This window comes from Lissotriton helveticus, chromosome 9, assembly GCF_964261635.1.
Source record: "Lissotriton helveticus chromosome 9, aLisHel1.1, whole genome shotgun sequence".
NCBI classification, from domain to species: domain Eukaryota; kingdom Metazoa; phylum Chordata; class Amphibia; order Caudata; family Salamandridae; genus Lissotriton; species Lissotriton helveticus.
In genome coordinates, this window is record NC_136070.1 from 727,344,309 (window position 1) to 727,366,099 (window position 21,791).

The following is a 21,791-nucleotide window of genomic DNA, read 5'->3' on the forward strand; positions in this document are numbered from 1 at the left end:
CACCTTACCAGACGACTGGAAGCACGCAGAAGTCAGACCCCTGCTCAAGAAGCCCACAGCTGACCTCAAGAACTATCAGCACATCTTGCACCTCCCCTTCGCAGCCAAAGTTGCAGAGAAAATAGTCAACAGGAAACTGACATGATTCATTGAAGAGAATGCCATCCTCGACCCGTCCTAATCCAGATTCCGAAGCAACCACAGCACAGAGACCGCCCTACTCGCTGCCACAGATGACATCCACACCCTTCTGAACCAAGGCCACTCCGCAGCCCTCATCCTACTTGACCTATCAGTGGCCTTCAACACAGTCTCCCACCGCACACTAGTCGCCTGACTACACTACGCAAGCATAAAAGGAACAGCCCTGGACTGGATCCGATCATTCCTCACCGGAAGAAGCCAAAGGATCAGACTCCCTCCCTTCCTCTCCGACCCCACGAAAATCACCTACGGAGTCTCACAGGGTTCATCACTGAGCCCCACCCTCTTCAACATATTCATGGCCCCCCTCGCAGCCATCGTCTGACAACACGGCCTCAACGTCTTATCCTACGCCGACGACACCCAGCTCATCCTCTCCCTCACTAAAGACCCCACCACTGCCAAACTCAACTTCCAGAAAGGAATGCAAGACGTCACAGTCTGGATGACCAACAGCTGCCTGAAGCTCAAAACCGTGAAGACAGAAGTCCTCGGTACCACCCTTTCTGCATGGGACAGCACCTGGTGGCCGACCGCCCTCGGAAGCCCACCTACCCCCTCAGACCACGTCAAGAGCCTCTGCATCATACACGACTCACCATGAACCAAGTGGTCAATGCCGTCACCTCCAGCTGCTTCAACACCCTCTGCATCCTCCGCAAGACCTTCAAGCGGATCCCCCCTGAGTCATGGAAGACAGTCACCCACGCACTCATCACCAGCAGACTGGAATATGGAAACGCACTCTGCGCTGGCATCAACAAATCCCTACTTCGCAAACTCCAGACAATACAGAACACCGCCTGCAGACTCGTCCTCGGCATCCCCCGACAAAAACACATCAGCCAACACCTACGAAGTCTGCACTTGCTCCCAGTGGAGAAAAGAGTCACTTTCAAAATCCTCACTCACGCCTACAAATGCCTACACAACAACGGACCCAAATACCTCAACGACGGAATCAAGTACCACGTACCCAAAATAAACCTCTGATCTTCCAACCTCGCACTGGCCGAAACCCCTGCATCCACAGAGCCAGAGCAGGCGGAAGATCCTTCTCTCACATTGCAGCCAAGACCTAGAACGAGCTACCGGCAGACATCAGATGTGCCCCCTTCCAGAACACCCGGCTCTTCGACTAAACAGATCTAAACAGACCTCCCCCCTCTCAGCACCTTGAGACCCTCACAGTGAGTAGCGCGCTTACAATTCCCTGATTGTTTGATTGATTAAGGTAATGAGGACTACATTATTATAAAAATAAATAACGGTAAAAGAACAAATAATCAAAATAAGGGTCAACTTATAAAATTAGCATTAAGTAAAAAAGAAGAAAAACTGGAATTGCAAGTTTAAAGTCAGAATTTACAAAGAAAATCCTGAAGGTAATCAAAATGAATTTAAAAATCTAGCCATGCAGCATTGTCCACCCTGATTTAATCATCGAAAATACATCTCAAAATGATTCGTGTATTCGAAGTTACCAGAAGCATCCATCTTATTCACTTTAAATTATTCTCTACAGGGGTGTTATTTGACCTATTTTCTTGAGTACACAATTATTTTATTCCCATCTTCCAAAAGAAGCAAGAGAATTATAATAACCACTTTAAAAGCCTATTTGGAGTCCAGGGTAGGTCTGTTCTAGTGGCAAGGATGTGCTCTAGTGACAGAAAGTACGCTGTAGCGGGAGGCAGACTTGTCTAGAACAGTCTAGTCCATGTTCAAATCCCAGCGATACTTTAGTATTTATTTGTATGGTGGTTTAAACCACCGTAAGGTCATCTGAAAGTGCTGACATGGACAGAAGAGATGGAAAAGAGAGACTATGAAAGCCGGGGGAAAAGAGTGAAGTTTTGGATTATTTTGCCAGTGACACGGAAGGTGAAAATCTTCGAGGTCTGTAAATGTAGAAAACCACTTTTTACAAATGTTTCTCTTCTCAGTACATGTAGGAAGGTGGATACCTGACTATGGTTACCCCAATTTTTTTGCCTTGTGTTTAGCTGGTTTTCGACTTAGTTAGCCTGGGATCCTGCTAATCAGGGCCCCAGGCTATCTGCTCTCTCTTAAAATGGACTCCATGCACCCTAGGTGCATAACCGAATTGGTACTGGACACCTTGTCAGCCCCTATACAGTGCACTATAGGTGCCAAGGGCATAGGTGCATCCAAGGCCTACCAGGGGCTGCAGCATATCTTTTGCCACTCCTGGCTGGTACTTAAATCGACACAACTGGCTGTTCCCACAGCTGGGGCAAGGTGGTGTAATCACCCCTTGCTTAGATATAGTATACCTATGTCTAAACCTATATCTGGACACATATATACCTATAAGTCACTCCTATGGCAGGCCTTTACAATCCTGGAGGCAGAGTGCTTGGTTTTATGTGAGATGGTGCTCTAGCATGAGCTGAGCCTGTCTGCAGTGTTCGGAACCATTTCCTCACTGCTGTTCCAGTGATACTGCTATACCATATACTCTTAAGTGCATTCTAATCCTTGCGGTTAATGCTAACTTTGGTTTGGCTTTATCAAAACATGTCGTGTTTGGTGTCATACATTTTGGAATACTACCCCCTCGCCAATTCTGGCGACGGGGGTAGCATTCCACCCTTCTAGAGGGAGAAGACATGTTACTTTACTGAAAACGCAGTTAATCCTAACCAGAGCCCCAGCATCACAAAATGGATGCTTCTGCCACAGATACATGTCTGACCTCCTGCTGCTGACCGAAACTTGGCAGAGGACGCCTGGACAAAGAGTTTCCTGTCACAGGGAGGTGTCACACCACCCCAGACAGGAGATAGTGGATTGTAGCAGGGAGGGTTGAAAGAAACTAGACACTGCCTGGGACGCACAAGGTGTCCCTGGGCAGATTCCAGTCAAACCGGTTCTGGGGCCATCCAGCCCCAGTCCTGGTGCGAAACTGGACAAAGGGAAAGGGGTGTAACCACCCCCTTCCCAGGTCCCACCCATAGGAGGGACCAAGCAGGTAATCCAGCCCCCAGATTTGGAATATAGGTGGGAGCACTGCCAATGCACATCAGATTATCCTGACTGAAATTTATGAAACGAAACTCTGGACCCTTCGACATCCCACTCGACGTGGAAGACTGAAGAATCTCCCTTGTGGTCAAGGAGTGACCACCCTGTGCAAACAGGCACCATCCAGCACCTCGACGTTTGCTTTGTTGCAGTTCCCGCCGGAACTCGAGCGACAGAGATTGACAAGAGCCAGCTTTCCTGCCTTCCAACAGCCCGATCCACAGTCTATGCAGAGCTGAGACACGTGGAAGCGACCTGAAGCGTGGGAGCGGCCATCTTGAAGGAACAACAAAGCGCTGACCGTGCAGCACCCGAGGCTCCCTCGAAGCTGTGCATTGGAGTCTGAGAAGCTCCAGCCCCGAGCAGCTTGTGCACCGAAGCTCACCCCTCCACACTCGACGAGTGCTGCGTGGGGCCCTTTTGCATTTTCCTGCTCGACGCGTTGGTCCGGTCGCTTGCCCCTTGGCTAGTGGCCCCAGAACCGACGAACCTACGAAATTACACAGTTGATCTGGTTGCTCCAGATTGGCACTCGCTCCCCTGAAAAGGAGCACCCGCTCAGACCTTGCTGGTCCGAGTGTTAAGCCTTCTTCGAATCCTGCGTGGGTTGCCTTTGCCAAGGCTTGTTGACTCCGATCAAGAAGTCGACACCGCCGACAGCGAGAGCCTTTGTGGGACAGCTCGTGATCCACTCCAGGACATCCTCGGTGCCCCAGAGTCCACGTGGCAGCGGAGACAAGGCACCCGACAACAACCTGACTGCGCCCGACATTGCCTGGTTCCTTCCTGGTCACTGGCTAGTGACCCAGACTCTGTCCCCTCTGCTTTCAGGTACCCTTCAACTTCGATCCACCCTTGGATCACACCGGACACTTCTCTCCTGGACGCCTGCAGCATCTTCATCCTCAGGCACCATCGAACTGCGTGACGAAACCCGACACAGGTTGGCACCTGTGCACCCGCTTCCTGTGGGTGAGGTAACTTACTAGCGCTGGTGTTCCCACACTGGTACACACCTCTAGTACCTAAGTCCAAAATTTGGTAGTCCTAGTCCAGTCGGAAGACTCCTTTTGCAATAACTTTGTAACTTTTACGCACCATTGACTTTGCATTGGTGCAAGCCGTGCTTCCCGCACTGCACCCGAATCCCGCGGACTACTCCCGTCCTAACTGTGGTTAGTCCAGTGTAGTCCCAGCGATTCACAAGGCCCTAGGCCTTACCCCCGATCGATTAGTGATTGTTATACCACTTTTTTGATATATGGTTTGAGTGGCCACCGGCCTCATCCAAAAACGTGCAACTTGTCTATGTTTAACTGTGCTTTTATTTAAACGCTTGTGCTTCATTGCTCATAAAGAGTAGTGGGGATTATTCTAAGAATAAATACATATATTTTTATAATATATAACTTGTGTGGTGTCCTTTCATTTGATATTACTGGATTGTATATGGTAAAACAGCTGGCTTCACATGTCCTTTGGAGTTAAGCCTTTAAGACTGCTTAGTCCATGCTACCCCTAGGATAGCTTGTCTATAAGGTTGACTTACAACCACCACCATAAGGGATTGTTTAGACTGATACAAGGTGCCCACAGAACTGTGGACATCATATACCAGGCCAACTTCTCACAGTACAACAGTGAGCTTCAGTGGTGCAAGCCATATTCTATTCCTGAAATAAATGAAATTCCCATGCAAAACCCATCTCTAAACGTCAACTTATGGTAGCAGAGTATCTTAATGAAAATATTGCGTGACGCAAATATTGTTTACTGAAAATCATTCCCCTTGGAGTTGATGTTATAGAAACTACTTTTAATGGGACTATATTTTTTATATTTGCAAATGATTATTAGGACACAGTATACCCATCAGAAGATATTCATGCTAACTATATTCTGTTGTACTACCAAACTGGAAATAGCCCAGGCCACCAGGTTTATGTCGATCTGCGTGTAAGGAAATGGGAGTATCTTTCTCAGGTTGAAAGTCAGGTTTGACAGTACAGTGAGACACCTGCCTACTTGGCAGTGGCGGCTGCTAGGGAATAGGGGAGCAGGGATGGGGGTTAGCAAATATAAAAAAGACAACTCATGCCAGCCGCTACCTCTCCATCGTCCTCCCTCTGTTCCTGACCCCCAGCAGTACCCAGGCTCCCAGACTCCCTTAAGCCAATCACAACACTGTTGTCACCAGCATGACAGCAGCGTCCTGATTGGTCTGAGCGGCCTGTTTGGCCTGGGACAGTTCTTCACCCGGCTGTGCAACACAGCCAGGTGGAGAAATGCCAAGTGCGCATGAACGTTTGGCTGGCCCAAGACGGCCAGCCAAACCGTCATGCGCACTAATGGTGCACCAACCACTCATCCTCCCTCTGACGACTGCCCAGACCCGTCCCGCTCTAACCTGGCTCCATGCTCAAATTAAAATGAAAATAACATTGTATTATTATCATTTTATTTTTCCTTTTGCACTACTGAGAGAGCAGTGAGTCGACGCTCCCCCGCCTTAGCGGAGGAGCCGCCGCTGCTACTTGGCAGTGATCCCTTTGCCTTAGTTGTGTCCACTAGTGCGGTGGATGCACTTAAAACAGAGCAATGCTCTGGGACCCCATATGCTTTTTTTTAGCAGCTCAGTATGTATTTTTCGTATTTCTCCAAAAACATCCAAAGTGCAATTTTGTTTGCGAAGTGAACAAAAAAAAAACAGGGGACCTGACGTGCAGATAATTTTCTCCCATTCATTAAGGCTACTGATTGTTTTTCCTGCCCGGGGTTGCCATGCATTGCCATGCATTGCTTAATGGACCGTGGCAGGGAAATCCAGTGAAGTTCACACTGCCACCACCGGAGGCAGATCCTTCTCCTACCTGGCGGCCAAGACATGGAACTCCCTCCCCATCCACCTTCGACTGACCCAGGACCATCTCGCCTTCAGGAAACAACTCAAGACCTGGCTGTTCGAGCGGTAGCGGACCCCTTCACCCAAGCGCCTTGAGACCCTCCCGGGTGAGTAGCGCGCTATACAAATGTTATGATTGATTGATTGATTGACTGCCCAAAAGAGGGGGGAGGGGCTACCGCCACGGTGCCCCAGTGACCTTGTAGCCGACATACTGACGGGTCAAGGGTTTCTGCTGAGAAAACCAGTTGAGGCTTTCAATAACAGAACTTTCCGGGGCCCCCACATCTGAAGGAGATGCGGGGGAACGAGGGTTGCAGACACAGCATTCACTACCCACTAAATGACCACCAGAATCTCTCCAAAGTGTTAAGGGAGGCGCTGCTTTAGCTTGATCGGAGTGAAAAAAGCTGCATTTGAAACCAAAGCCTAATATTTTAATGGTGGTAAAAACAGAGCATAGTTTTTTACTAGCACTTTTGTCCAAAGCACTTTATGCAAAATATTGATGTATGCAGTAGTTATTACCATATAGCCGGCTGCAGGGGAAAGGTTTGTCTTCCCGTGGTAGGATTCTGTTCATTAGAACCTCATGCGCGCTCTATCCTCAACCGCTTATGGCACCGACTCTTATTTTTAGAGGGCCTTCCACTTAAGTGTTCTACAGATTAGCTCCTCATTCTTGTAGACGTGCAGGTTCCTAAATTACAGGATCAGTTTGGTCACTCCCTTTATCCAATTTTACATGCACCATCACCCCTGTGTGAGCATTACATTTCCCCTTGGCTCTTAAACAAGGGTTCTTTATCTAGGGATGATTGGTTCAGTTACATTACTCATGCAATCGTAATTGAGAATGCCAGTTAATATGGGTCTTATGTACACATTTTTGCATACATATCTCCACCTCTCTAACTCTTCATTATTGATTATTGCAGATGGCCCACCATTATTGTCCTGATGAGACCCGTGTATCCTAGATAGGGTCGTCAACATTGATAACAAATAAACAAACAACGGGGCAATCGACTACAGCCAATGGACCAATTTAAATTAACCTTTAATGGTTGTTTGTTATGAAACACACAAGCACCTTGTATTTTGTATCTGGCATAAAGGTCTCTGTTTTGCCACGGGTTATTACCTCTGGGGACCCAATGCACTGATTGCCCTTTCTCAAATTACTTTTCTTTTTTATGATCAACTCTGTTTACCTAGTTGTGTCAGTTGAAATACAGAAATTATCACATTTATTTACATACAAAACCATGGTGTGTGGTGGTCGCATATGTGGCTGACTGTAGCGGTTTTCCAATCGAAGTATTGAATACATGAGGTAATTTTGCCTTTTGAATGTATACCTTAATAAATGAGAGCCATTGTTGTGGGATTATTGCAGGCAGTTGTCAGACACACCTAGAGAGCAAATGGGGCAGCAGTTGATGGGCCTCATTTAAAATTTGGCGTACCAGCCGGGTTACTCCACCACAAGCCTGGCCCATTATCCTGTCCACCAAATTGATGGCCCATGTGCTCTGTTTATGATATTTAGAGTCAGACGGACTGCCATGTTTCCGTCTGCGGTGCCCATGCTGACTCCACCGGTGGAAACCATACACTGACGCCCAATGGCCTTGGAGCCCTTGGCGTAAGTGCATCACACCATCCACAGTATTTAGACCAGATGGTCTGATGTACATTTTTTTTCTGTTTGGGACCACGGAAAGTCTGGCAGTCCTGATATAAAAAAACAAGCATTTACAATGCAATGGTTTCGCCTTTGGAAAAGTTAGAGTTATTGGCATTGCTCATGACATTTCTTTTTTTTTTTTACTTATAAATAAATGGCATTGTTATTTACATTGCCAACAGCTCTCTCAGCCCACACAGCCCTCACAGCCCACACAGCCCTCACAGCCCTCACAGCCCACACAGCCCTCACAGCCCTCACAGCCCACACAGCTATCACAGCCCACACAACTCTCACAGCCCACACAACTCTCACAGCCCACACAACTCTCACAGCCCACACAACTCTCACAGCCCACACAACTCTCACAGCCCACACAACTCACAGGCCACACAACTCACAGCCCACACAACTCACAGCCCACACAACTCTCACAGCCCACACAACTCTCACAGCCCACACAGCCCACACAGCCCCCACAGCCCCCACAACTCTCACAGCCCCCACAACTCTCACAGCCCCCACAACTCTCACAGCCCCCACAACTCTCACAGCCCCCACAACTCTCACAGCCCCCACAACTCTCACAGCCCCCACAACTCTCACCCCACACAACTCTCACAGCCCACACAACTCTCACAGCCCACACAACTCTCACAGCCCACACAACTCTCACAGCCCACACAACTCTCACAGCCCACACAACTCTCACAGCCCACACAACTCTCACAGCCCACACAGCCCACACAGCTCTCACAGCCCACACAGCTCTCACAGCCCACACAGCTCTCACAGCCCACACAGCTCTCACAGCCCTCACAGCTCTCACAGCTGTCACAGCTCTCACACTTAGGTTTTTAAGGCACTCCTGATGCAGCAATATTTTACCTGAAAATCCCGAAAGCATGGAGTGTGATAATTTCCGGTTATGGTGTTACCCTTCCATTAGGAGACTGCCCTGAGGGTTTTAGAGTTATTGCTGAAATTGTTATTTTTACATTTCAGCATTTGCCTTCGACACTCAGGGCTATATTACATGGACACACTTTGCCAGGTCTTACCTAGTGAAAAGTGTCCTTGAATAAGAATCAAGATTCCGCCTTTTAATTGAAGCTCTATATGTACATATTGTATTTCAATTTATTGCTCTCAATATCTTCCTGTATCTTTTTACTCGGCTGAGAGGATGTCATTATCAAACCTATGTAGCGACACAATGACTACAGCATTAGGAGTAACCTAAAAATCAAAAGAAAAGTTTGATTCGCTTTCTAAAAGTCAGTGTGTGAAACACAACAGGCCTGAAAGCACTCGTCTGTGAGGTCACTACCTCTTCCAGGCTCATCACAGGTGAGTAATGTTAAACACTGCCAACACTGCGAATGGAAGAAAATAGAAAACCCCTTCCACTCCTAAATCAAAGAACACATTCCTGAATTTCCGATTAAGGAAATTTCACCCGAAAATCAAGACAAGAGCTACACTGCTAAGGAGCACCCGCCTTTTAACTGCAGTAAAATGAGCCTGAAATGTTGAGCTCTCAGGGCCATTATATTAAATGTGGCCTTACCAGGCACCTGTCAAAGATGATGAATGGATTAGTGTATTTTTGGAACCCGTCAAAGTTAGATTAATAAGAGAAAGAGTGCAGAGTGTTTGATTACCCATGCTGGCTGAGACACCACTTACATGTAAAATACAGCAGCAGTGGTTCCACGCAGGCAGTGGTTCCAGGCAGCTTTGTGTCGGTCAGAATCTAAGAACGAAGCAAGATCGTTCTTAGGAGAGTCCAAGTCCACAAGGGAGGTGGGCAAGCGCATAGAAGGGAGCAGGGATGGGGTATGTGCATCTTACCAGCCTAAAAAAAAAAAACTTGCCATTTTGAATCGGAGAACAGGTGAATGAGACTGACAGGATACCAGTTCTCCGGATGGAGTTTTTTTTACTATTTGACATTTGCATGGTGCGTGGAGTGGCACGGTCTGATATCACAGCACTATGGGTTGTTCAGGGATAACTGGCACGTTTATGAGGTGGACCATTGCAAGCTGGTGGCTCACTAGGATTGTGGGCATGTGTGAACGTCCAGTAGTGTGAGTAGTGCCACTTTACAGAACTACTTGAAAGATAAATAGCATGTTTGCTCTTGTGAAAATTATATGGTCTTGGCATTTTGCAAACACCTGAAGAGGTGATGATACAATTCTATGACAGAGAAATGGTGCTCGCAATGGCAGTATTTGACAAGAGAAAGGCCTTCACTGTGAAAAGGGAGAGGTGGCTGCTCTCCCTCTCTCTCGAGATACCAAGCAGCTCAAAGTCTCTGTGAACACGTTGCTGCTAGAAAAAGAAAAGGCAGGCACTTCTTGGCCGAGGACGTAAAGAATAGAAGCGGAGGATTTTGATTTGAGGCAAAAACACTAGAGCAACAAGACAATGGAGCAGAGAACACCAATACTTCAACTAGGGGACATGATATCCCTTTCCAAGCAAGACATGCATCAACTGTGGGCCAGGGAACACACCACAACAGAATGGAAAAGAACCAACTCTATAACACGCAATGCACTAATAATGAAATAGGGACGGGACAGAAGGAAGCAGACATCCAAACAGTGCTCAACACTCGAGTGGCTGTTGGTAGGAGGATGCAAGACCAGACTGGCCTCCCCTTCCCCCCCTCCCCTAACGGACCCTGCATAGTGTCACCAGGTCACTGGCAGGATAAGGAAAAGATTTAGACTATGACAGAGAACACACTGACAACAGGAACGTGGGTGTCCGTTTCGGGGACAGAGAGAGACAAAAAACGGAGGAAAAGGGCACACAACGAGACCCTGTTACAAGCTGGGTAGGTCAGGAAATACGTAAACACCAGCTCAAGGAATAAGCACACAGTCTTGGGCTCACAAAAAGCGCCAGTAATGAGTTGGGCCAGTGAATACACTGACACGGGAATGGGGGGGCGGGGGCGGGAACGGCACACGGACAGCGGGAATGGGGGGGGCGCAGGAACGGGCACTCACCTGGACTTCTTCCGGTGGAACTTCGCAGTCAAACTTCCCAATGGTTCTCAGAAGGCCTGGCTGCTGCCTATGTAGACTTCAGCGTGGCAACTGCCACGCTCGGTGCAGGCTCCGGTCGCCCCGGTCTCGTCCTGGCTTTGCGGGGCTTCCTTCAGGCTCCCTCACTCATCCGGGAGCAGGCCGATCTTCCAGTCGGCTCCTACACTCACCGGGGGCAGGAGCAGATGCCTTGGAGCTCCGGCGACGGCTTCCTAGGAGCGGAGTCTTGCTTCGGGGGCTGGGCCAATCCCAGCGCGGCCCTGCGGCGAGCCTCCGCTGACGTCAGCGCTTCCTGGGCCAATCAGGACGCGACTTCCGCGTCGAGCCCTCCGCCAAGGCCCAATCAGTGCGCGGCTTTCCCGGGTCAGCCGCCAATCAGCAGGCGGACCCTTCGGTGCAGTCTTCATGGCTTTGGAGCTGCGGCGGTGATTTCCCAGGCAAATGCAAGCCCCGGGTCGCGGCGGTGAACACAGTAGACGATCTTTGATTTAGGGGCGCTCCCAGGCAGGGAGTTCTTCGGTCACAGGAAGCGAGGGCTGGAGAGTACGATCTCGGCCCTCGGCAACTCCCCTGGCTGGCGGCAAAGATGAGCGCGGCGCTCTCGGTCAGATGAGAGAGCAGCCGGCGCGCCCCACACCACGCAGTTGAAACCACCTTTGTCTTTAGGCACACGCTGGCTCACAGATTCTCCAGGCCACGATAGCGGTAGGCACCACAGTCACTTCAAACGGCGCACGGACAGGGGGGGGCAGAACGGCACAGAGGACATGAGACGCAGCAAGCACTTACCAGAGGAAGACTTCTTCCGGCGGCGGTCGGCCTCGGAATGACAAAAGCAAACACGGACGACAAAAAAAAATAAACCCCGCCCACCGCCCGATGACTACACAGAGGGAACGCCCATGGAAAAAATCTCGGGAACGCCCCCGAATCTGGTCCGGCCTTGACGGACAGATCTCTGTTCCAATGGCTAGCCTCCATTTATGGAGCTAGCCAATGGAACAGAGGGGCGTATTCCAGAGTCCTTACTGAAATCAAGAGATTTCTCCTGGAGGCGGAGCTTACGCTCCGTGCTCCAGGCGAAACCTAAAAAGAGAGAAATGGCATCCACACTCAGGGAGAAACTCCCTGGGGGTCAGGGTCACTAATAATTTGTTTTACAAAAACAAACTCCAACTTTTGGAGTTTGTGTTTGTATAACACAAACATTTGCTGAGTGGCAGCATGAAACATGGCAACTCCTCAGCAAACGTTTAGTGCGTTCAGAGGAGCAGCTGTGGCAGAACATTTTTGAAGGCACGGAAACCTCAGTCCGGCCTATGGAGATCTCTAAATATGGTGGGCGATAGTCTGCTGGGGTGGCAGAGGCAAAGGCCTCCTCCAGCATGGTGGACGGCAGGCTGCCCGCCAAACTCTAAGTTGGGCCCCTAAGTATATTCATTCATTCAATCAGAGGAGGGAGCCGTGATCTCCTGGATTTGACATACTCGGAGGTGGGGTGATCAGTAGAAGGAGGTGTATTACAGTGAGGCATGTTTTTGGAAGAGGCGCAGTCTAGTGGGAGGAGGCTTGGTGTTGAGGGAGGAGGTGAGGTCTTGTTGGAGAAGTCATGATGTAATATGGAGTCATGACCAAGTATTAAACATCCAGAGTTTAGTGCCAATGCATATCAGTTAAGCTACCTTTTTACATTTGTGTACAATCCACATGCCCCTGACATCACCTGTAAAACAGAAGCACTTACATACCTTTTTCAACTGCATATAAGATATCTAAATTACCTAATGCCGTGCTAATATATAACTTTCAGGTTGCAGCTTTGAATTCCAGCTGGTTGATTCAGCTTTTAAACATTATTACCAACACAACACCGACCTGTGGAAATCTAATCATCAGAAACCTTTCCCTCGTTCCCTATTTCAACAGATTCTTCAGAATGAATGGCATTTCCAAATTGTGAAATCCAGATGCATGTTCAGATTACGTATGGTAATTCTCGTTACCTCTCATCATCTCATCCTCATCGTATTCCTGAATAGGATGTAGTGAATACGATGATGAAGATAGACCAATTTGTAATGAATATTACCATGCGTAATTCGAACATTACTGTCACGTTGCATCATCCTTGCTCATTACATCCTATTTATGAATAAGGAGAGAAAGATGTGATTTGATGGTTATCCTCTTTACATGTTTTCCTGAGCTCTGTCTTCCTGCACCCTGGTGTGATATACTCCTAGTGTTCATCTTCTTGTGCAGGTCGTCCTAGAAGTCCTATAGAGACTACTATAACCCTTTGTTACAGGAGAATTTTAACTTTTTTCAAAATGTTTTAATCTTACAAATTCTAGTATTTTATGGTAACTTTTGTTATGTGGGTTTCATTTCATCCTGGACCAGGATTCGATACCAGACTTGGTAGGGTTTATTGATGACAATCGTGAAAAAAAGATTTTTTTAGTATTTTGGTGATTCATCAAAATAGAGATCATCGTTCTAGAGTTGTTTGACTGGTATCCTGCAGTTTGTTTTGTTATCAAAATGAGGTACCACAAAGTAAAAGATTTTTGGTATTATTACATTTGAGTGACGGAGCGGTATGCTGGTCTCCTGGGTAATTACGAGATGCTGGTGACACTGGAAATGACAGTGAGAAGGAGTCGCTTGAATGCTGTCCAGATTTGCGGCACTTCAGATTTAGGACTCCAGGGCTGATGAGCTGCAGACTTCGGTACTCACACTTTCTTGAGTACACCTTTCATTTTATACTGATTTGTTGTGGTACTTGTAGCTCACTGTCTCTTGGTCTACATGCAAAACTCTTGGAAGTTGGCTACAGAGACACCAGACGTAGAGAATGCTACATCACCGGTCGAAAAAGCTCCTTGCCAACCTTTTCCCTGGTGACCCGGATGTCTGCCAAGGGGACCTGCCACGTTCTTCAATCTCTGAGAGTAGAACACAACACCAAGAGAGCAATGTATGGTAAAGGCCACCAAGAGAGCAATGTATGGTAAAGGCCGCCAAGAGAGCAATGTATGGTAAAGGCCACCGAGAGAGCAATGTGTGGTGAAGGCCACCAAGAGAGCAATGTGTGGTGAAGGCCACCAAAACAGCAATATATGGTAAAGGAGACCAAGAGAGAAATGTAGGTAAAGGCCACCAAGAGAGCAATGGGTGGCGAAGGGCACCAAAACATCAATGTATGGTAAAGGCCACCAAGAGAGAAATGTAGGTAAAGGCCAACAAGAGAGCAATGTGTGGTGAATGCCACCAAGAGAGCAATGTGTGGTGAAGGCCACCAAAACATCAATATGTGGTAAAGACCACCAAGAGAGCAATGTGTGGTAAAGGCCACGAAGAGAGCAAAGTATGGTAAAGGCCACCAAGAGAGCAATGTGTGGTGAAGGCCACCAAGAGAGCAATGGGTGGTGAAGGCCACCAAGAGAGCAATGGGTGGTGAAGGTCACCAAGAGAGCAATGTGTGGTAAAGGCCACCAAAACATCAATGTATGGTAAAGGTCACCAAGAGAGGAATGTAGGTAAAGGCCACCAAGAGAGCAATGTGTGGTGAATGCCACCAAGAGAGCAATGTGTGGTGAAGGCCACCAAAACAGCAATATATGGTAAAGACCACCAAGAGAGCAATGTGTGGTAAATGCCACGAAGAGAGCAATGTATGGTAAAGGCCACCAAGAGAGCAATGTGTGGTGAAGGCCGCCAAGAGAGCAATGGGTGGTGAAGGCCACCAAGAGAGCAATGTATGGTAAAGGCCACCAAGAGAGCAATGTGTGGTGAAGTCCACCAAAACAGCAATTTATGGTAAAGGCCACCAAGAGAGCAATGTATGGTAAAGGCCACTAAGAGAGCAATTTGCGGTGAAGGCCACCAAGAGTTGGTAAGATATCACTTTTGGCAAGTCAGAGCATCAGTAAAAGGATGGCTCTATAAGAAATTCAAAATATTTCCCATCAACCTCCGACCTTTATCTTCCACCACGGCAGACAGCGGCAAAAGACACGCTGATAAGTGATCTTTTGTCATGTGTGACGCCTATAACCGGGTCTAATTTTACCCAACGTCACTTTGAATTGTGATACAAAGATCATTATATCAGCATGTGTATGTTGCATTTCATATATACCCCTGGGCAGCTCTTGATGGATCTGGGTCCACTTTCTATACGGCTCTAGTATTATCCCTGATCAGAGTTAAAAGTGGAACATTGCACTTACTGAAAATTTTACAGACAGTTATCAACATAATGCAAATGCACAATCTTCTTAGCACAACATAAAAATTTACATTTCAGATCATTAAAATGCATACATGTAACATCAATATGCCTCCTCCATTGATGTTTACTAATTATTATATTCGGAAAAGGAAACTAAAAGTGTTGCTGGCTCAAACAACAAGACCGGCTTAAGGCGCTGCAGGTTACATGGTCTCTTGCTGGTGCAGCTGAGGCACAGTTAGCTACAAGTGATGCCGTGACCCAGTTCCAATGAAATAAAACCACTATGAACACTACCTGCCATCTCAAAGAAATAGAGACACATCAGCCTTGTCCCTCTGGCTGTCCACTCCAGTGACTTAATCAACAATAAACAATTTTGGAACTCTCTTCCTTTCTCTATGAGATCTGAAACCTCCTATCTGAAGTTCCGCAGCACTCTGAAAACCCTTCTGTTTTCACAGGCTTTTAAAATCTAAATTATCTCCCCATCCAACTCAGGAACCGTCCTCCTCAATAGCGCCATGAAACCGCCTGGTGTACGCGCGCTCAACAAATACCTTTAAATTCAAATTCACTCTGGCTGTTCACTCCAGTGACTTAATCAAAAGAGTTCTACAATGGCATTGGAGGACAAAGGGAGTGGAGGGTGGACCACACCAGCAGGATGGTTGGAACTAGAGTGGCCTGCAACATTGCGTTAACAGTGTTTGCACTAGAGCCCCCACACACAGACCCTTAACTTCTGTTCATGACTGGGGGCACGAGAGGAGGGTGCCCTCTTCTTACCCATTCAAACTTTGGACTGCTCCCCTCAAGGTTTTAGTTTTTGTCCTCCAAGCTCATCCCATGAATACCCCTTTGCTGTTGACGGCATTCATACTTATCCTTAAAAACGCGCCATGCTGCTCATATAGGCTGCACCAAAACTACTACACTGTCGAACGGTACAAAAAAACATCCACGCTCAGTCCTCACAATACTGATGTGTGAATGAATGGAGCAAAGCACGACTAATCCTGCCTCGTGAGTTCGCACAACTGTATGCAGGGCCGAACTGCCCGTGGCGGGCACCGGGCGTTTCCCTGGTGGGCTGCCGGGTTGGTGACTGGTTTTGGGCCTCTGGGGGGGCGTTTTTGTTACTGGGGGCGGGCAATAATGGCCCCCTGTAACAAATTCGGCCAAAATAGGCCCTAGCAAACTGCTCGGCCGCCCCCTCCCCAATGACCCCTGGGGGCCGGCAGAGCAGTTTGCCAGGGCCGGTTTCGGTTCCCAGTCCAGCCCTGACCGTATGCACATTTAAAGGTCTCTACAGCATCTAAAGGGCACTAAAGCATCTAAAGGGAACTATAGCACAATCAAATACCTAAGGGGGTGAGGAAGGGGATGATGAACAGTGGTTACTGCATGTAAAGTGCTATGGGGAGGTGGCATCCCTAGGGTGAAGAAGGCATCTCAAGCCTGGTGCCAAACCACAGAGTCCCACGTCCTGTTTCCTTGTCAAGGCAACCATTCGGAACATGTAAATGGTATGGAAAACAGCCCTTAAGGCAGAAAGCAGATACAGAAGTGCTGAACCCAGGGCATTGGGCGAGGCATGGTAGTCAACGACAACACAAACTAGTGTGAAAAAGCAACCCTGTAGTGAAAACAGGCCTGCGTATAATGATAATATTTGCAACTCTTGTGTCCAATGCTTTACAGAAGTATTTCTTAACTTGGGGTCAACGGAGCCCTGGGATTCCTTCCACAGTACCTGTTGAGGAGGTTCCAATTAAACAAGGGAATATATATATATATATATATATATATATATATATATATATATATATATATATATATATATATATATATAATCTCCACAAAAAACAGTTACCCAAATGGAAGAGCCACCACGTAAGTGTTAGTTACACACTTTTAATGAAATGCTGCAGTCATTCAGTCAGGAAAACAGGCTTTAAAGTCCTCCACGACCTTGGCCAGACGCGTTTCAGGTTTACCCTTAATCATTGGCTTTGATACAGTGTTGCTACAAGGCAAAAAGGTGCTGCTAATTATATCCTCGAACATCCCCCAGTGGGCGTTGCCGCTCCTGCAGCCTTCTGGCTCTTGTAGTAGCACGCTGTATTACTTCAGTGAGTTTTGACCCCAAAGCACGTTTTAAAATGATAAACTCCCCTAAAAAAAAATATATATATCCTCCAAAAGCCTCCCCAATGTGATAGGAAAGCAGTCGGGACTCGCTATCAAGGGGTTGTGTCCTATTTAATCTGTCACATCACAAAGGGTACAGGAACAACAGAGAGACGCATTTCGGCCGGGGTTCTGCCTTCTTTAAGATTGCCGGCTGCTTTCCTATCACATGGGGAGGCTTTTGGAGGATAGTTATGGTGCCAGCGGTGGCGCAGAGTTGCCGTGCACCTCCAGCGTTCATGCAGCACACCAGTATACTGCACGTATATATATAAAGAAACATGAAAAAGTACAAGTTAAAAAATTAAAATTTTAAAACAGGCCATAAATGTAAATGACTTTAAACGATTTTCAAGTTGGGGACTAAAAATGAATGTGATAACTTAAGCTTCATTCGTTGAAGCTGGAGGGACATGAACCAGAATCTAGTATCGGTGATTGGTGGCCTCAATTTAAGAACTGGTATTTGCCCATAAAAAAAGAGCATCTTTAGGAGCAAAAAAGTCAAAGTGATAGTCAAGCATGTCGCTTTGTCTCTTAGAAATAAAACTAACTTTTGAAAATATCCCATCCTTTATCATTTAGATTTGGATGTTTGTATATTTTTTGCTTATGACTTAAATAAAACATTTCATAATTTGTGTATTTGTTGCTGCATACATATTTCTGTATTTTTGTGTAATGGTTTGAGGTTTAAGTCGTAAAACTGGAATCCAGCAGTGAATCTGTAGGGTCCATAGAAGTCAAAACGTTAAGTACTAGTGCCTTACACTCTAACCTCACTATCTCCCTGCCTTCTCCTTCTCCCTCTTTTTTTTACCAGCCAATCCACCTGAAACCAAAGCCAACCTACACACCAGCCCTCTAAACCCTCTTTACCTTGCCACCTCCTTCTTGTGCTTCCTACACCCTTCCCCATATCCAGGCGATCTTCATCCCTTGGACCCGCCATCCATAGCCTGCCTCCTTCCCTTGTCCCCAAGCTGGCCATCCACATAGTGACCAGGTCAGCGCCGCATTTGCCTCCGTCCAGGGGCGTAGCAAGGCTTTCATGGGCTGTTATGGAAACAAAGAGAATTGACCCCCCCCCCCAATAACTCTGGTTGGAGAGTAAAAAACAGGCATATTCTGGGTTGCAGTGGGTCCCTCACACCCTTGAGGCCCAGCGCCTCTGGACCTGATTCACCATCGATAGCCATTGACAACACTCTTGCATCCATCCTAAAATCATCAATTAATAATTAGGAAAACTCTGCATCTTTCTTCCAAAATCCCTAGGTTCCTGGCCCATTGAAGCTTGGCTGTTCACGCTAGTAACGCACTGTGTCCTTTTACAAATACAGTTATTCCCCTGTCACATAGACCTGAAGCAACAAATTCCCCAAAACAACTCAAAATACTAGGGGTATACGACTCCTCTTGCTCAAGTAAGAAGAATGATTTAATGGAGAAAAACAAAGTAGCGTTAAATACTAGAAACTGTAACTGCCATGGATGGTCGGCGTCCAAACGTTTTTCTTCCCTTTCTGGAAAGAGGCTGTTTTTATAAGCCAACTATCAACGTTTTGTTATGAGTAATACCAGAGCACACTTCTTCAGTGGGCATGGTCCTGTAACGCTCTCAGGTTGCTGGACACTCATTCTTGAACATTTTTGAGAACTCTCATTAATCATAGTCATTACAGTATGGTTTTAAATGTATGTTGAGTTAGTTATGATCAAGATGTTAAAGGTAGTCTTAAGAATAGAGTAAGAAGTTCTCGAAAAGCATCCGTTTATCTTATTTTCCTGCTAAAGATTGTCTTCTCTGTATCTGCTTCACATCAATTGGTTTTACAAATAATGCCATCGTGTTTCATAGTTTATGCATACCACGTTTCAAAGCGCGTGTGATCTAGTTAACCAATCTACTGGAAGAAGGGTACTGTAAATATAAACCATGTCTTGGACATTTTTGAGAATGTAGGCATGGGAACTGCTAACGAGAAGAAGCTTGAGTACCATATAGGTGAACGCGTTGAAATAATTTATTTTCAGCTCTTAGGAGGTGCATACTATTTGGCTCGATTTCCTTGCATTTCTGTCATTTTCTCTCTTCTGCATGAATTAGAATAGCATCAGCTTTGTTGTATTTATAATTGTTTAGATTGAAATATAAATTAATGTAATTATTGGTATATGTAGATAAACAGGTAAAATGCGGTTCTGAAACAGAGCTTTCTAATTGTGAAAGTGTTGTAGGTCCTACACGTGGGCAGAAATAGTTAATGTTTAGCACTTTTATTGAATATCACGACGAGGGAGACATATTTAAGTGACTCAGAGTTGTAAATGTTGTAGAAATAGAGAACATGTTCTCTTAAAGGTGTGGCAAGAGTTATGGAATAATATGTATTCCAGGGAGGCTCAAGAGGATCTGTCAGGAAAGGAAGGGAGGTAGATGTATAGAGACACCAGCCATCAGGGGAGGCGCGACTAAAATTCAATAATTGAAGTCAAAGATTCCTCCAAGAACTTGTGTCACACATTAAGATTAACTGCAGTGGGAGAGCAAAGACAGATTTGAACACGAAGGAGAATCTATGGTGTAACAGAAGGCACTAAAAGAGACAGGAAAAATAAGACTGGTTTGTCATATGTGCCATCAAAATGTAGGTAAAACCGACACAAATTTCTTCAATACATGCTTACAGATGGGACAATGAATAAAATTGGATAAAATAGCAAAGTGAGCCTTCTGTTCACCCAGTGCCACACGCCCGTCACTCTCCTAGGTGTTTATTGTGCCAAGTAATTAGCCCATCTGCTGACTCCCTCCTCCTTCCTTGTACTTCAGCTAAATATTACAGTAGATAAATTAAAAATATACTTAACATTCGAAGCACTGCACAGTATAAGGCAGGACTGGAGCAAAAAGCAGCCTGAAAACATTTTTAATACAGCCCCCATAATGCAGAGAGCCAGTGCAAACCCCTAAAGGTGTCACTGGAGGGCAGGGTGGGTGGGAATGCCCTACAAGGCATTTATGAAAAATTAGGATAAATTGCTCATTTAACAGCCTATATCCAAATGTTTGGCTTAAAAAACATACGTTTGAAATATTCCAATGCTTCAAGGTCTGTCACAGTAACTAGGTGATTTGTTCCTTTGCAGTAGCAGCATACAGGTGTATGTGTATGTGTCCATCAAACTATGCTGTTGTGTCTGCTAGAAACTGTGGATGCACTGCAAATAATTGTGCCCTAAATCAGTCCTTAATTTGAGCCGGTGGAGCGACGGCCACTCATATTTCGAGATTTATTTTTCCTCATCAGACATTTTCCCAAGAGCAACTGAAGGAAAAACACACAAAAAGGGTAAGAATGAGGAAGCGAAGGATGAAAACACAGTCACGAAGGGAGAAAGCAGAGACCTGCAAGAGACAGATAAAGGGGCAGAAGTGCCTGGCAGTGGATAAAAAAGGCCTGAGAGGGCTACGCAGCCTTTGCATTCTGTGCGCTGACATTTAATAGTGCTGGGCAGGCTAGTGAGCAGCGCTTTGGGCACCGGCATTCATTGGGCCTCATTTACTACATTTTAGCCTAGAGCAATGCCGCAAGCCTTCCTGCTCCTCTGCCCTACGTCAATAGAAAATGGCAGGAATATGCCATAATTATAAGATACAAAAGGGGATGATGGACGGAGTGTTTGAGCAAATCAAACACTCACCCCCAGTCAACTGATCTGGGTTTAATCCATCACCATTCTTTAGCCCACTCAGCCACCCCATTTCAGACATGGCTATATGCAAATCAGTCTGACCCTTTGCCTCATGGGAAAAGTCCAGCCCGAACTGCCAAGCCATGTCTTCCATGGACCGGAAACAAGCATCCTGGGACCGGTTTCGGATTCATAATCCTCATCAGCCAGGCCATCTTGAATCCAGTGGCCTAGTGAGCAAGGGACTCACGTCTGAGCATACCCTGCCACACTTAGGGCGAACAAAGCGATACAAAAGGGGATGATGGACGGAGTGTTTGAGCAAATCAAACACTCACCCCCAGTCAACTGATCTGGGTTTAATCCATCACCATTCTTTAGCCCACTCAGCCACCCCATTTCAGACATGGCTATATGCAAATCAGTCTGACCCTTTGCCTCATGGGAAAAGTCCAGCCCGAACTGCCAAGCCATGTCTTCCATGGACCGGAAACAAGCATCCTGGGACCGGTTTCGGATTCATAATCCTCATCAGCCAGGCTATCTTGAATCCAGTGGCCAAGTGAGCAAGGGACTCACGTCTGAGCATACCCTGCCACACTTAGGGCGAACAAAGCGATACAAAAGGGGATGATGGATGGAGTGTTTGAGCAAATCAAACACTCACCCCCAGTCAACTGATCTGGGTTTAATCCATCACCATTCTTTAGCCCACTCAGCCACCCCATTTCAGACATGGCTATATGCAAA

At 46.7% G+C, this 21,791-nt stretch overlaps 1 protein-coding gene across 2 annotated transcripts in view; it reads right to left on the reverse strand.

Moving 5' to 3' along the window:
- SPTBN2 (spectrin beta, non-erythrocytic 2) overlaps positions 1-21,791 on the reverse strand; it is a 680,775-nt gene that overhangs the window by 646,481 nt on the left and 12,503 nt on the right. Inside the window, exon 2 of one of the 2 annotated variants that reach the window (XM_078660841.1) lies at positions 638-645. The exons of the other annotated variant lie outside the window; for it this stretch is intronic. Within the exon in view, the coding sequence (XP_078516967.1) occupies positions 638-645 (8 nt within the window). The remainder of the gene's footprint in view (positions 1-637; positions 646-21,791) is intronic. 2 annotated transcript variants of the gene reach the window in all.